The sequence below is a fragment of the Tachysurus fulvidraco genome, chromosome 1 (genome assembly GCF_022655615.1).
Source record: "Tachysurus fulvidraco isolate hzauxx_2018 chromosome 1, HZAU_PFXX_2.0, whole genome shotgun sequence".
Lineage (NCBI taxonomy): Eukaryota > Metazoa > Chordata > Actinopteri > Siluriformes > Bagridae > Tachysurus > Tachysurus fulvidraco.
In genome coordinates, this window is record NC_062518.1 from 1589965 (window position 1) to 1607464 (window position 17500).

General features: G+C 37.4%; 1 protein-coding gene across 1 annotated transcript; it reads right to left on the reverse strand.

Moving 5' to 3' along the window:
* Positions 1 to 105: 105 nt before the first annotated feature.
* On the reverse strand, positions 106 to 1646 carry LOC125146229 (putative golgin subfamily A member 6-like protein 3). Its single transcript, XM_047822663.1, has 2 exons — positions 1053 to 1646; positions 106 to 821 (listed from the first exon to the last, which is right to left on the reverse strand). Exons 1-2 carry the CDS (start codon positions 1430 to 1432, stop codon positions 344 to 346), a joined length of 858 nt encoding a protein of 285 aa, XP_047678619.1. The 5' UTR covers positions 1433 to 1646; the 3' UTR covers positions 106 to 343.
* Positions 1647 to 17500: the final 15854 nt, after the last annotated feature.

Sequence of the window (17500 nt, forward strand, 5' to 3'; positions counted from 1 at the left end):
CTCCAACAGCTCTGAAATCTGAGATATTTAACATTTTTCATTTTTACCTATTTTTCTGAATTTTTTATGTTTATGTTTTATATCAGCTTTATAATGTTGATGTTGTGACTGTAATCAAATTATAAATCTAGTGCCTAAATCTGTCTGCTGCCTCTCTTTATATTCATCTCTTTTACCTCAAACTACTGTTGAATTTCACATTAAACACACAACAATCATTAATCACTCACTTGTTGGACGATATGCTTCCATACTGTTTCTTCTCCTGATTGGTGCCAGAAGTCTGTCTTTCTCCTGAAGCTCTTGTATAATTTTATATTTTATAATTGTATAATTTGACATATTACTCACTATTTGGAGGTAACCAGTCCTTGCTGTTTCTTCTCCTGATAAAAGCTGATGATTCTGGATCTGTCTGTTCCTGCAGCTGCTTTGTTTTCTCCTCTAGAAGTCTGTCTTTCTCCTGAAGCTCTTTGTCTCTTTCCATTAGCTGTGTCTCTCTCTCAGTTAGAAGTCTCTCTTTTTCTTTGAGCTGTTGGATTTTTTCTGCTAACTCAGATTTCTGTTGCTCCACTACAATCATTGTGTCCTGTAGTTGTCTCTGCTTGTCCTGCAGCTCCTGTCCCAGTGTGTCCAGTTTATTTGTACTGGTTTCCAGCTCTTTATCTGTGTTCTTCAGCTGTGTTTCTTTCTCCTTCAGCAGTTTGTTCAGATTCTCTAGTTGTGTGTTTTTCTCCTCCACGTGTCGCTGACTGTCTTCTAACGCCTTAATTGTTTTGTCCAGTTCAGCTCTTGTCTGTTTGAGCTGTTTCTCCTTCTCTCATAGTTTGTTGTCCTTCATTTGAAGTGTTTGTGTATTTTCTGTCAGAAGTCTGTCTTTCTCCTGAAGCTGTTTGTCTCTTTCTATGAGTTTATTTGTACTGGTTTCCAGTTCTTTCACCACACTAACCAGTTGTCTCGCTTTGTCCTTCAATTGTTTCTGATTCTTTTCTTTCATCATATTTGTATTTACCAATTCTTCTTTTACTTCACTGAGCTGTTTTTCTTTGTCTTCCAGTGTCTTGTCCTTCTTCTGAAGTGTTTGTGTATTTTCTGTCAGAAGTCTGTCTTTCTCCTGAAGCTCTTTGTCTCTTCCCATTAGCTGTGTCACTCTCTCAGTTAGAAGTCTGTCTTTCTCTTCAAGCTGTTGTTTGTTTTCTGCTAACTCAGATTTCTGTTGCTCCACTATGATCATCGTGTCCTGTAGTTGTGTCTGCTTGTCCTGCAGCTCCTGTCCCAGTGTGTCCAGTTTATTTGTACTGGTTTCCAGTACTTTCACCACACTCACCAGTTGTCTCTGCTTGTCCTGCAGCTCCTGTCCCAGTGTGTCCAGTTTATTTGTACTGGTTTCCAGCTCTTTATCTGTGTTCTTCAGCTGTGTTTCTTTCTCCATCAGCAGTTTGTTCAGATTCTCTAGTTGTGTGTTTTTCTCCTCCACGTGTTGCTGACTGTCTTCTAACGCCTTAATTGTTTTGTCCAGTTCAGCTCTTGTCTGTTTGTGCTGTTTCTCCTTCTCTTCCAGTATCTTGTCCTTCTTCTGCAGTGTTTGTGTATTTTCTGTCAGAAGTCTGTCTTTCTCCTCTTTTTCTGTGAGTTTAATTTCTTTAAGTTTTGACCCAGTTATAATATATTATTATAATACTATAAATATTGTCAAATCTGAAATCATAAACACACTGTCAGCTCACTAACACTGTCAGCCAACAGCCCACTGACAGCCAGCTTCTCTTCCAAACCTGTGAGCTTTAGTTAGGGGCTTCTCTCTTTGCCCGTTTGTCACCTTCCCTGAACAAACAAAAGAAACAAACAAAGACGTATACGTCCAGACACCTAAGGCATGCATAAGACCAATTCAGTTTGGAGTTAGTGACTTGCAGAGTACACATCGCCATCTTGGAGCATGCGAAAATGAAAAGACAATTTACGACAAGCCAAGCTCTGGATCATATCTTTGCTGAAAATGAGGCAGAGGACAGAGAACAGCATAGTGATATGGACAAGCATGTTTCTGATGATGAAGATGATGTAAAGTATCAACGGAAGACACAGACACATCTAATGAGTCTGATGAGGTGGTTGCCAGTGCTGAAGTAACATATATTGAAGCTCAGTATATACACAGGTATACCTGTGAGTGGCATCCCTGAGAAAAAAACAAAATGCGGGATCACAATATCACGTGTGACACTTTTTTACCAGCTATGACCTTGGACAAGAACTTCTTAGAAGGAAACTTACCATGGTGGGCACAATAAAAAAAAAAAAAAAAAAAAAAAAAAAAAAACCTGAGTTGGGGCACGGTGGCTTAGTGGTTAGCACGTTCGCCTCACACCTCCAGGGTCGGGGTTGGATTCCAGCCTCCGCCTTGTTTGTGTGGAGTTTGCATGTTCTCCCCGTGCCTCGGGGGTTTCCAAAGACATGCGTGGTAGGTTGATTGGCATCTCTTCAAAATTGTCCGTAGTGTGTGTGTGTGCCCTGTGATGGGTTGGCACTCCATCCAGGGTGTATCCTGCCTCGATGCTCGATGACGCCTGGAATAGGCACAGGCTCCCCGTGACCCGAGGTAGTCGGGTAAGCGGTAGAAAATGAGTGAGTGAGAGAGTGAATAAACCTGAGTTGCCCGTTGAAATTTTGCAGGTGAAGCACAGGGCTCCTCTTTCTTCAAAATTCACTTTTACAGACACCACCACTGTTGTTTCATGTTGTCCAAAAAAAACGGATTGTTGTACTTACACTATGTCCACTTTTCACAACGATTCTGCTGTCTCATCACATCAAGTGACAAAAAGCCCATATTAATCCTGGACTATAATAAAAACAATGTACTGTAGAGGTGGACAACCTGGACAAGCTGACTGCCAACTAGACATGCCAGTGAATGACCACACATGCATCTAAACACACATACTCCTGCATGTTTTTGCACACAAAGACTTTTTTGGATTTAGTAGTAATAGGTTTGATTATTGGTTTGATTTGCTTGATTGGTTGTTGTGTGTTTGACCTTGCAAATCTATATTTTATATCATTACTTGTTCTGCTTTTCATTTTGTATTTGTATTAATGTTCTATTTTTTAAAAAAATATATGGGTCAAAATTGACCCGTAACACCATAGATGTTACAATAGTTAATAAAATTAAAATTAAAAATATATAAAAAAATATATAAAACAAATTTATTTAAGAGATGTGTCCTAATACTCATCAGTAATAGTCAGGAAACATAACAATCTTTCATTTATTTATGTAATTCTCTTGAGGTTAGTTTTACCATTTTTTGGAATTAAAAACGAAAGGTATGCTGTCAAAAGAAAATATTACACACCAAAAATATTAAAACCAATCTTTTTATGGATAAGGAAACCTAACATGGTATCTAAAAGGTAGGAAACAAATCTGATGATAAATAATTGTTTTGAGGCTATTTTATGACTGTTTTATGACACGGGTCAAAACCGACCCGTTAACATAAGAGATGGTAACAGAAAGCTAACACAAGAGGAAGGTTTTAAACACTCTAAATCCTCTTCATATTCCTTAGCAAATTTTTTCTTCATCTCATTTCTTTTCTCAATTTCCTCAACAATTTCCTCAACTTTGTTCAGCGGTTGATTTCTCTCATGTGAAGTAATTTTTCCTTCCTGTGTCTCATTACTCAGTATCATCTTCTTTGGTTTTATATTTGTATCATTAAATTCTTCATCTTTCTCTTCATTGAGTCTTGTTCTATGTGTCAGTTCTATACAACACACACACACAGGGATTTTGTTGATTGGTTGGTTGGCTGTAAGAAACAAAATTGTCTCACACACCTTGCTCTTGCTTTTTCAGTTTAATATGGAGTTCTTTCTCCTGTTAAAAAAGCAGAAATGTGGGTTAGATGTTACTTTCTTTCTGTCTAATCTTTTTGTCTAATTCTGTCTTGTTAGTCTAATCAGGTCTGCTGAATTATACACAATTTAGAGCAACTGGTATGTTTAATAAAGTGACCTTAGTGTGTAGGGAAAGAACAAATGATGATGATGATTATTATGTTTAATGTTATTAAAATGTTATGCAATTATCTATTTAATATAAGTCCAGAAATGTGTTTATTGATCCACTCAGTAGTTTTGTACCAAGTAATTAAGAACTAATTATAATAAGGACTTGTATGCACGGGCGTAAATCCCGGGGGGGACGGAGGACATGTACCCCCCCCCCCCCTCCCAAGATTTTGCCCCCATCCAAAAAAAATATTTAAAAAATATCACACTCTCTATTGTGAAAAATATATGTATCTATACCTAAATAATCGTGTAAGTACAAAAAAACACAAACGCAAAAATGTCAGTTGAGTTCCCCCACCCCTTCCTCACAGTGGTTTGACCCTCCCCCTCCCCTTCCTCACAGTGGTTTGACCCACTGCCTGCTTTCCCAGTACATCTCACCTACTCTGCACACACGAGTCAGGTTTGTGGCTGCGGCTCAATTAATGTTCAACTCCATTAAGTAGGGGATTTTATTCACTTTAAATAAAGCGCTTCTTTATAATGCAGATTCATTCATAAATTCGTGCTGATTACCGATGTAATTTTCCATGAATCTGCTATATTAGCGATTAAAATCTTACTTATCTAGTTAACGTTAGCTTGTTTACAATAGCTTGTTACATAGTGCACTGTAACTAACACGCCAAAGCCGTTTTGTTTTTTTTTTTACATAGAGCAGTTACTGTAAAGTGATTATTTAATAAAATAATTAAGAAAAATCTGCTTTGTCATTGAACCTGAGAAAAACTTTGAAAATAACCATAATGACACAGTCTCAATTTGACAGTATTATTTGTGTCCCCACTTAAAAAATTGCTCATGAGAAATTTTATATTTATTGTCCCCCCCTACTGTTAAATGAAATTTACGCCCATGCATGTACTGTATGTGCTATAGATTTATAAAATAACGTGTCAAACAGTATATGCTTTTACTTTTGACTAAAAATGAATAATCCTCTTACATAATATTTGCTTAAATTAAATAAAAAAATACCAGATATTGTGAAGTTTTGTCCAGTGATTTATTATTCTTCAGACACTGCAGTAATCCTGTATCTTCATAGAACAGACAGTCGACTGCGATCATATTCTTTCTGTTTACACATTTGCTGCTGTCTGGAACATCACACTGTGGATCAAATGTGTGATGGAGCACCACCAGGACTACAGGTTTGGTGTCTGTAAAAAAATTCATACAACTTATTCACTATATGCAAAAGTAACTCAGCATACACAATGCATTATTTTAGAGAATATTTTTTTAGTACCTGAAATATGTAGATGTTTCATTGCTGCTTCAATGTCATTTCTAGCTCGTGATATAATCGGGCAGAAACCCAGAATGAAATCACACTCATCCTCTGTATTCACCTCCTTCAGGTGAACTCGTTGGTTAAGACGAGTTATGAAGTCCTTGTGGGAATTCAGTGTTTTTCCAGATAAAATCAGCTTAAACTTTAAATCTGTGAACAAACAGGAAAAACATTTATTTATTGTTTATTATTTATTATGGATATTTTATATTTATACTAGAATTATTTTTATATACTATAAAATCTACAGTTTTTACAAATTCCTACATTTTAATAATGTTCACTGGTACATAATCCAAGATGTTTATTAAAACGCTCACCCAAGAAGATTCCAAATAGGAACGTTATATATAAATGTTCATATATAGAGGAAAAATTGAAGAGGATTTTGGCTGACAAGAGTAGGAGTAAAAGAAAGATGATGTGCCAAAATTCAGGGTAATCTAATTGAGCATTGAATCAAACATGATTTTCACAGATGTTTTGTTCAGCAGAGAAACCTGCTCATGATTTTGGCCCAAAAACAATTCAGAGGAAAAATCCTAAGCACAATCTTTTTAAAAAGATCTGTATAAAAGGAACAATGTACTGTAGAGACTGTTCTCACTGAATATTTGGGATTTTCTAATACTGTTAAATAAGTAATTGTTTGCACATCCCACCTTCTGGCAGGTGCAGGACAAAAGAAACTGCTAAAGTAAAAACAAAAATTTAATGTCCGCAACACTGTTTAAACTCCCATATTTATTAATTTGTTAAAAAGCAACGTTTCGACCCTGCTGGGTCTTCTTCAGGCAAATGGAACACATTTGTTAAAAGGGGATATATAGGCCTTGCAATCAACTGACCCACCCTGTGATTTCAGTTAGCTTGATTGGGTCTAAAAAGCTTGATTCGATGTCGAAGAAGTCAGCGAAAGTACAGTAATTAATCTTTCTGAAAAAACTTTGTCTGAGGCTTGTATGTCCGTCTTAAGCAAAGGACTGAGTTTTGTCCCAACCACCCAGACTAATGACTTTGAGACTATTATTGATTTCCAGAAGTTTTTTTGTGATCTCAGATTGAGGGAGTTTTTCCATTCTGATATAAAAGACAGTTCAACAAGGAGTGTTGCCCCTTTGACAAGTCAATTCATCTGCTAACTCTGCCCCTAGTGACTTGTCCTATAGCTGTTTTAAGAAAAGATCGACATTTATTCCTTCTTAGCACCACAATGCCTCTCTTCCCTGCTGAAAAATCCAGCATAAACCAGCATGAATTCCATGCTGGTCCAGGCTGGTTTTTACTGGTTCATGCTGGTATAGTGCTGGTATAATGCTGGTCAGTGCTGGTATAGTGCTGGTGTAGTTGGGTGGCCAGCATAGTCATGGTGTTATCAGGCAAAACGGGGCTGGTGTAGCTGGTTAACCAGTATGATCTTGCTGGAATGAGCTTTATGGGAACAACCTTTATTTTTGCTTGTGTATGTTTCGATGTAACACATTAATATAAGATTAAAACACAATATATTGGAATATATTTAATTATAAGTGTGTTATTTATTTTGCTCTCTCTTTTGTATAAAGAACTGAAATAACAAAGCTCAAAAAGCTTTGAATAACAAATAATAAAAACATTTCGTTCGTTAGGGATTAAAGTGTCTCCACAAATTTAATATAGTAATACCAACAAATGTTGACTTCCCGGGGTCCATGAGGGACGCAGCATATAAATCATACAGAATGATGGTTTTTGAAAGATTATATCTATATATATATATATATATATATATATATATATATATATATATATATATATATATATATATATATTATATATATAGATAGATAGATAGATAGATAGATATAGATATAGATATAATCTTTCAAAAATCCATTTGTCTCAATTAAGAAGTAGTTAAGTTTTTTTAGTAAAGCGGTAATGTGAAGAGATATTACCCAGCATCAGCGTTGCTATGCAACCTTTAAAGCATGAAGGTTCATGAAGGTAAATGTAGTTCCTGCACTTTCCAAAAATAAATCTCGTAATGTTTTCGACTACATTATATACCTTACAGTGTTTATCAAAATTAGTATAAGTGTACGTGTTCCAGATCATCACGTTTTTGCCACCATAATTAGAATTTGGTTTTGGGGTAAATAAAAAGCTTCCGCTTCTACACGACGAATCTGCTGATCACTGGGAATCAGAATGTTTGTATACGTGAGGTACCTGGATGACGGCTGCACGGCAGTTGTTTCAACTAGCAAAATTAAGGACTTTAACTATGACATGTTTGACCAAACTCAGGTTTATTGGGTAGCTATGATGGAAGCAAGACTTCTTCAGGGCACAAATACTAATGCTTAAAAGGTATGTAACTTAAGCAGTAGCTGTTTTATCGTCACTCGTTCACTGCACAATATAAACAAATGAGTGATATATAGTTTTGTTTCTTATTTTGTTTCTATTATTTTTCAGAGAATAAAGAAGACATAGAGCAGGAGTTGTCTAAAGGCAAACGACTCCGTAGCACCTCTTAAAAAAACATGGTCATCACCACCACATACTACTTGTTACTCGCTAAAAGAGAGAGTGGAATATATATATATATATATATATATATATATATATATATATATATATATATATATATATTCTGCCCACACACCAGCATCCCAGGCTGTTCGGCCAGCACACCAGCAACCAGCATCTTATGCTGGACCAGCAGTGCTGTTTTTTTTAGCAGGGTTGAGAATGATGTAAAGGGTCTACTAAAAAACAAAAAAGAGAAGCTGTAATGGATTTGAGTAAGGATAATAGGGTTGTGGTATGACCTGCTGATAAGGGGGGAGCTATTGTTTTGCAAAATGTTGTGGATTATGAAAATGAAATTAAAAGACAACTAAGTGATTTTACATTCTACGAGAAATTATCATCCGATCCTACTAATAGGCTGAAGATCGGGGTATACTCCAAATTAGAACATCAGTTTAACAATGGCGAGTTTGATAAAAATGCCTTTGAGTTTCTTAAGGTAAAACATCCAGTGATCCCTGTAATTTACACACTCCCTAAAATCCACAAGGGCTTAGATATCCCTCTAAAGGGAAGACCTATTGTCAGTGGGATTGGTAGACTAACAGAATATATATTTGCTTTTGTTGACTATTTCATTTAATCAGAAGTGGTTAACCTCCCTTCTTACATACGTGACTCCATCGATTTTATTAATTCGCTGAAAACCTTTGATCTTAAGTCTGACAACTTGATGTTGGCCAATTTTGATGTTCAGAGTTTGTATACAAATATTCCACATGAAGGTGGTCTAAAAGCACTCCAGCATTTTCTTTCTTTAAATAAGGTTGAGCCAAAACCTAGCACTGAGTGCATATTAGACTTGCACTGAGTGCAAACATAGTCCTTACCAATAACTTTTTTGTTTTCAGGATGAATTTTACAGTATATGCAAAAGCAAGGCACTGCTATGGGAGGTAAAATGGCCCCTAACTATGCCTGCTTACATATGGGTCTTTTTGAAAATTAATTTGTGCTGCATCAGAGAAACCCATTCTATTCTAAGATTTTATTCTACAAGCGATTTATTGATGATATTTTTCTGATTATTGATTGCACATTAGATGAATCACTGGGCTTCCATGTGTATTGGAACTCTTGTAATGAACATTTGAAATTTACTTTGGAATATGATAAACATCGCATCAGTTTCCTGGATATACAGATGGCACGACCATAAAAACTGAGCTTTTTCACAAGCCCACGGATCGAAACACTATGGGGATAGTTTTCATCCCAGACCGTTGGTCAGAAGTCTTCCGATCAGTCAGTTTAATCGTGTACTGTACATAGAATATGCAACGATAATACATCTTATTCAAAGCAGGCTGAGCTTATTTTTAACTGTGCCCCTAATTTAAAAGACCTCCTGGTTAAAAATGATATACGTCCGCAACCCACAACATCATTTTTTAGTGTGCCAGATGGTAATTATAGATGTGGCTGTTATAAGACCTCTTATACTCATAATTGCAAAAACTTTAATCATCCACACACTGGCAAGACTAAGCGTCTATTTGTGGTGTTATCACATGTAGCACCACACATATTATTTATTTAATTTGCTACCCGTGTGGTTTAGCATACTGTATATGGGCAAAACAACAAGAGCGTTTCGGACTAGAATTAGTGAGCACAGAAGTACTATTAGGACAGGGGACGAACATAGTCCTGTCGCCGCTCATTTTAAATGAGCAGGGTATAATGTCAGCGCCATTAGATATATCAGGGTGGAGCGGTTCAAAAAAAGATCTAGAGGAGGAGATAAGGACAAGTCTTCTCCAATGTGAAACATTTTGGATTCACTATTTAAATGTCTCCTCATGGTCTTAATGAAGAGAGTATATATATATGTGTGTGTGTGTGTATTTATGTATGTACTGTATATGTATATGTGGGTGTATGTGTATACAACTGTACACATGTATATGTATGTGTATGTGTGTATTGTAGGAAATTGTCTGTTTCTTTGCTGACTATTTTTCGGTGGTCTTTTGTGCATATGTGGGGTGGTGTTTTCATGTTGTTTTTGAGCTTGTGTGTATGTGTGGAGCTGTTTCTTCCATTGTAGTTTTTCTATGTACAAGTTCTCTTAATTGAGTAAAAAGTGGGGCTACTAGGCTTGTTTAGACCCAATCCAACTAATTGAAATCACAGGGTGGGTCAGTTGATTGCAAGGCCTATATATCCCCTATAACGTGTTCCATTTGCCTGAAGAAGACCAGCAGGGTCAAAACATTGCTTTTTAACAAATGAATAAATATGGGAGTTTAAACAGTGTTGCGGACATTTTCTTATACTCACTTGACGTTTCAGTCCTTAATGCAGATGCACCCTGTGGGAACAAATTACACACCCTGTGGTTTTCACACTGTCCAAGATAATCTCAATTAAATAAAGTCAGAAATCAAATTCAATCAAATTCATCTGGACTTGTGAACAAAAAGGAAATCACATAAACAGAAATAAGCCCTCAGTGTAACAGCTCTGTGAATAAGTGGATGTTTCCTCTTCCCATCAGCAGAGGTACCCCACCTTGGATTAAGTTTCTTTTCTTTTCTTTCTTTTTTGTACTTTTACCAGTTATATTGATTGGTGGATTGTGTTTTTGAATGTGTTTGCTGTATTGAAATATTTTCATAAAAAATTGTTTTATCTAGGTTTCATTCTGCATTTGAGAGACAAAAGGGAAAACACTTTGGGATATTAGACAAAATGTTTTTAGGAGTATTAGAAGAAGGGGGGTGGTGTTTAAATTAAATAGTAAAAACATAAAGGATTAAATAGCATCTAATATCATTTGAAGTAAATTACTATCCAAAAAAGGAAAATAGTCATTTTATTTACTTACCCCTGTAATAATGTGCAGAACAAAAAGAAGAGAAGGGAAAAACATCATTAGTAAACAACAGCAGAATATAAAATAGTATCACTTTCGGTACTATTCTGTAATATTGTCCATTGGAGTTTATGTACAGAAAGAAAACACCAAAATCTATTTAGACTAAAGAGATATTTTATATTTATTTACTATCAATAAAAAACAATACTGCAGATTTATAGACCTCTACAGAGAGTTTTCTCTTTTAGACTCACCTGATTCTTTAGACTTCCCAGAACTGAACTGAAATATATATTTAAAAAAAAATATATAACTTTCCAGTACATTTTCTGTGCTCCCTATTAAAATTTAATTTGATAACAAATAATCTATGTATGGTACCTATGATTACCATCAATGACAGTATTTGAACAAATTTTGTAGCATAAACTTACCAACGAGAAAAAAACTGTTTAAAACATCAGAAAGAAACATGATATTAAGATGACATCATGAAGAAAACACCTTTGTTAAGTTTGTAGATGGTGCAAATACATCAGTTTAAAAAAGGAAAACACTGAATGTTAGAATAAATTTAAAATACTGTTTTGTGAAAAAGAAACAAAAACTATCAGACACTTTTAACAGGCTTATCATGACTGATGAAATCCTCTGACTGAATGGTCATATCCCAAAATATGAAACAATATAAAACTGTTTTGAAATGACAGTCTTTAAACCTTTGTATATCTAACTTACCCTCCATGTTTATCTTCCTGTAGGTTCAAACTATAATGAGACAGAGAGAGAGAGAGAGAGAGAGAGAGAGAGAGAGAGAGAGAGAGAGAGAGAGAGAGAGAGAGAGAGAGATTCAGTGTCATCATCTCAGTAGGTAATCAAACCCAATATTATAGTATATTTAAATATATTATTTAACAGCTCTTTACTCACTTGTTTATCTGCTGCTTTAGAAGAACTCGCACACAACAAGCTGAACTGTTTCACTTTCACCTTCACTGCTGACGCAGACTCACTGGTTGCACGTTTCCCACTTCCTGTAGACGTCATATTTACTTTCGTAAAATCTTTATTCACTTTAAGCCTATTTCAAATTTAATTTTTATCCTCTACAGTGTATGTGCTAACCCTTCTATATGTTTCCCTGTGTTAACTGTAGTTAATGCCTTGAAAAACTTGACTCTGGTATTACGTATTTAAATTCACTTCTGATGCTCTGAACTCTGAAATAAAATAAACAATAGCTTCAGACTGCAGAATAAAGAGAGAAAGTGACATTGTAACCATGTATATAAATAGGAGGTCTTATATATTTCTTTCTTTATTTAGATATTTAATTAGCTCATGCAGTTCCCTGTATCATTGCTTTGAGGTAAATGTTTTTCTTCTATGGTAGATGCTCTTCCTCATAGATGTGCAAATTCTGCCCCATTGTGGATGAACTAAGTAAAGTCAGTATTCTGCTCTTAAGCCGCCTTCACACTGCACACGATCGTGTAGACGTCAACATGGGAGAGAAGCTTCTCGTGACACCCGAAAATAACCACGAAAATCTTCTCCATTAAGGCGCAACTCTTGCACTAAACGGTGATACACGCCGAGACTTTTTCTCCGAGTCAGGTAGTGTTTTATCCACACTGATTTGAAATATTTTCTTTTGCGTGTCCAGTAAAGAAGAGCAAAAGCAAGAGCCTGTATTCTCCCTCCATTTATCATGGTGAATGAATGAGTTAATTAAAGAAGGAGTAAAAACAAATAATCAATGCAACAATAAATCCAGAAAGACCGTGAATAATTTTTGAGGAAACATTGACACAACACATCACAACTTACCCCTCCTCCCCTCTACCTCTACTTCCCCATTCTCTCTTTTTCCTCACTCCCCTGGCTTCACAACAAAAGATTATCTTTTGAATCACGCTTTTCAAACATCTCACGTCTCCTGTGTCAGTTACGTTTTTATACTCTCTTATTCTACCTTCCCACCTCCTTTCCTCCATCTCCGCGCTCACGACCTCGCTCTCTCCTCGCATTCTCTGCATACGCTCTTCATCGGTACTACATACTCTCCATTCACCTTCGCTGTTCTATCCGCTCTCACTTCGGATATCGTGATGCGGTCGCTACCCGTTTCGCAAATAGTCTCATCTCTCTCTCTCCAGCCCCACTTCTTCTTCCAACACGGATTCCCAAATTACTGGATCTCCTCTCGATCTATGGGTCGGATCCCCGGACCCCACTCTGCCCCATCTGACGTCGGTATTCCTACCGCATTCACCTTTCCCCCAGACGCCATCTGTTGCTACAACAACAAAAGCAGAACCAACCAGGACCATCCCTCTCGCAGCAATGCATTCTCATGCCTCTTGTTGTATGAATCGCATGTCATGCATCACGTGCAGCTCACACCAGTGATCTGTCTCTGAACTATGACGGCGTCTATTGATGTATATTAAGTAGTAATATACATCTTGGCATTAATTCACAACCGTCTATGATTCATTTCAATCGCTGCATCACTCACCTTATCCCTCTCTTAGTAGTCATAGTACAACACTGGAGGTCCTCTGACGCTACTTGCTACACGCGCAATAAAGGCTAATACACGTAAATATCAGCAATAACAACTAAACGAAATGGGGGTCTTTTGCTTCTATATGTTAATATATCAGACGTTAGTCGTGATATAGTTTCCTGCTTTAGATCGAACCATGCATAGAAGAGCATTGTTCCATAAGTGTTAGCTTCGAAGTCATCTGGAATCGACTTAAGGGTACGGGACCGTCGTCTGGCGACGAAAACCGTTGCTTCGTGCTGTAAACAGGGGAATGATCAAGGTACATGTGTGATTGCATATGTGGACATCAAGAATGAGTCGTACTTAGTGGTTGTGTGCTGAGCGAATATGCAGCAAGATGGTTCTGTCAAATGTCAGTGTCCACAGCATATAGCTAGAGCTTGTCCTCCCAAGCGCTGAATCCACCGCTATGGCTGTAATACATAGAACCATACTAGTCGGGGTTTGTATGATATACACCTTACGTCAACTCTAATCGTTCCGTGCTGCGGATACTGGCTTGACGACTATTAATAACTAGTATCATATGTTCATATGAGCAACTTTGTGAATGAGATCCTAGCCCCATGTTTGAAGCGTATGAGATAGCTAACTGTTGCTTCCTCAAACATTGTCAAGTCACTCACTCTTCGAAGCGTGGCTATACGATAGCAGGAGTGATTCTAAGGTAGCGTACTAACCTTGTCAACTATAGGCAGTATTAGGATGAATTAAACACTAATCAAGCTCGTGCATGACAATACTGTATAGGGCAGTGTGCAGGATCTGGGTTTTATGTGGGTTAGGCAGAGTCGTATGCTATTGATATGAGCACTGCAACATTAGAGTCATCTAGTTAATGATTATTATTAGCTAGTAGCGACTTATATTATGCATTACATTGTTCAAGCACGTATTGTATAGACTCTACTCACAGAGGCTCCTGTTTTGATTGATATTTCTGTAGAGTAGATATGAATGCATGTTACTATATGCATATCAACGCATAGCATGCACTTAACAAACACCAACATTAAACAGAAACACAGACTACAGCTACACGTCTGTTGCTTTATTTTAACAATTAGCAAACCACGCTTTAATGGAATAGTACCTTAAACATATATTCACATGTATATCCACCAAACAACTACATACCCTGCTAGTTAATATCTAAATCTTACCTTCTGTTGTTGTTTCATTAGTGTACTAGATCAAAATACATGATTACATAACAGGGCAAAATACAGAAAACAACCGCCCACATGGTACATCAGGATACAGAATACACATAAAGACCAAGTAAGCCACGACATCTGCAAAACGCTATCTTTATCGCTTCAATGCATAATCTGTATATGAGACAGGGCACGATGAAAACAGTAACACCTGTCGCAGACACTGAATGCATAGGATGATGCATCAAAGCACGAAAGAGGTGTCATTTTTCTCTGGATCCACGTTTACATCTGCGTAGCTATCTGGATTCCTATATGAGTATCTAACACATAAGCATGCTAGTGGTTATTACTGTATGGGAGTCAAGGGGAACCGACAGTAGCGTATGTGTTAGTTCATGTCTAGGTAAACGGACGTTTTTAAAGAATGAAAATGCTGTGCTCGGCAAGAGCGGTTCACGTGGACAGATTAATAGTCGAGTCTATCAGTATAGGTAGGTAGTCATCTATATAATGTCGGGCGAGATATGATATATATAGTATATATATATATTATATATATATGTGTGTGGTCATGTAGGTGGTAGTACGTACTATGTGATAAAAGGACTAAGTTATCTGATCATGATTCACAACCTGTCCATACAGCGATGATTATGAATTTTGATGCAGTCTGAACTAGTGGTGAGCGCGCCTTGTCTCTTGTCAGCAGAATAGTCAGTTACGAGAATGGAGCCATCAAGAGGGACAGAATACAAATCGTCATCATAACCTGCTCCGTCTTCTACACGACTTCTGCGCATTGTGCGACATCTCTCTCATCCGCACATCTCTCTCTTACTTTTTGTAAAGCTTCTTCTTCCCCTGTCGAACTGTCCCTCACACCGGTGCTGTCGTAGCAGCTCTGGCGGAGATGTGAGAACATCACACGGTGCAACTAGCATGTGATACTGCTTTTAGAGACGTGCTCAAAATCTAAGTGAGTTGTGTAGCAAGAGAAGGCAACGACATACTGAATGCTAGCAGCCCTGGCAGTCTTGCCACATGCTAACATCATAACATCGCCAAACTACGTACACACTCCTGACAACATGGTGTAGAACATGTGCAATCCCATGTAAAGCATACTAATAACATAAGTGAAAGAAATAAATTAGAATGTTACAGGAAAAAAGTAAAGCAAGAGACGTAGGAAGAGATGATGCACGAGAGATGAAAGAAATCTGGCCGATGGAGACGAGGAAAGTGTCTACGTTGTAAAAGAAGGACTTATAATCAAAAAGATATGACAGTAGAATATTGGTGTATGAGGGGAAGGAAGGACTAGAGGTACTCGCTTCGTTAGTATGAAGTGGGTCAAAAAAAGAAATGTGGGGGGGCTTTACTATGAAGCATCGACCTATTGTAGTACGGGGGTGTTCCTGATCGTGTTGGGCGACACCACGGGGCGGGATAAAAGAAGTAAGCTACCTTATATTTTAAGCTGTAAATCCGGGTGTCACTAGTCTCATATTCTCAGATGAGGCCTTCATAGGTCTCAGGACTGTCAGTGGATCTTCTGTTTCACATTAATGGTGTCAAAAAAAATTAAGACACCTGCAGATGTCCTGGCAGTGTGCTCTTCGGACTGAAGCTGGAGATGTCCCTCAGGTCTCAGGACTGAAGCTGGAGATGTCCCTCAGGTCTGAGGACTCTCACTGACCCTGTGGATGAAGTTTGTTTGCAGTGAACATCTTGGTCTCAGTCAGTGTTGTTTATTCTCCTGCCAGACTTCACTTCATGTCTTATTCATTCCACAATCAGCCACTAAGTGGACGCATTATTTGAATTTTTAATGCCGATGTGGTCAATAAGGCCGGGAACTTTTCTGGCACAGGAATTTAAAAAGGCTGAAGTTTTTGGAAAGTTTCTGAGAAATTAGGTGATTAAAAACAGATCGCTGGAGAGAAAAGATAAAAGAAGAGCTTTAATTCTTTATAATGCTAGAGGAACAGTTTAGGGGGAAAAACAGTAAAATATTCACAACTAACCGACCGGAAGCCGAACAGGTTCTGTTAGGTTCAGATAACGGTTCTGTTAGTGTTCTGAAAATATTCCTTATAATTTACATAAATATCGTGTAACTGTTCAGTTAATGTTCCATAAACGTTCTGTAAATGTTCTACTTTTTATTAATGTTCTTTAAACGGTCTGTGACACGGATTTATTTAATTTAGTTTGAGATATAAAACTACAGATATGAGTTTAATCATCTGATTATCAAGAAATTTAACGTGTGTGTGTCAGAGATGGGGGACTCGAGTCATATGACTTGCCTCGAGTCAGACTTAAGACGCAGATTGAGATTTGAGACTTGCTTGAGAAATATTAAAAAAAGACTCGACTTGACTTTGACTTGACTTTCATGACTTGAGACTTGACTCGGACTCGAGTTCAACGACTAAGAGATGGGGGACTCGACTTGACTCGAGTCAGACTTAAGTCGCAAATTGAGACTTGAGACTTGCTTGGCAAATAATAAAAAAAAGACTCGACTTTGACTTGACATTCATGACTTGAGACTTACTTGTGACTTGCACATGTGTGACTTAGTCCCACAGTGTGTGTGTGTGTGTGTGTGTGTGTGTGTGTGTGTGTGTGTGTGTGTGTGTGTGTGTGTGTAATGATTGTTACAGACGGGAAAGTTGTTGTGAGTTCAAATTCCAGAACTGTCTGTTGTTCACACATGTGTTATGTTGTAAAAGAGGCATAAATGAGTTATTTACATTCTTCTTTAATTCACTGGATGTATTTTGTCTCTCAGGACACACACACAAACACACACACACACACACACACACACACACACACACACACACTGCGGTTCTCGGGATGCTGCTGATGGTTCTTGGCACATTTTAATGTTCACGCTAAATCTGATTTGTGCGTCTGTGCGTCTGCTAGCCGTGAGCTCTGAGAGTAAAGGCAGCCGTACATTATTAGCG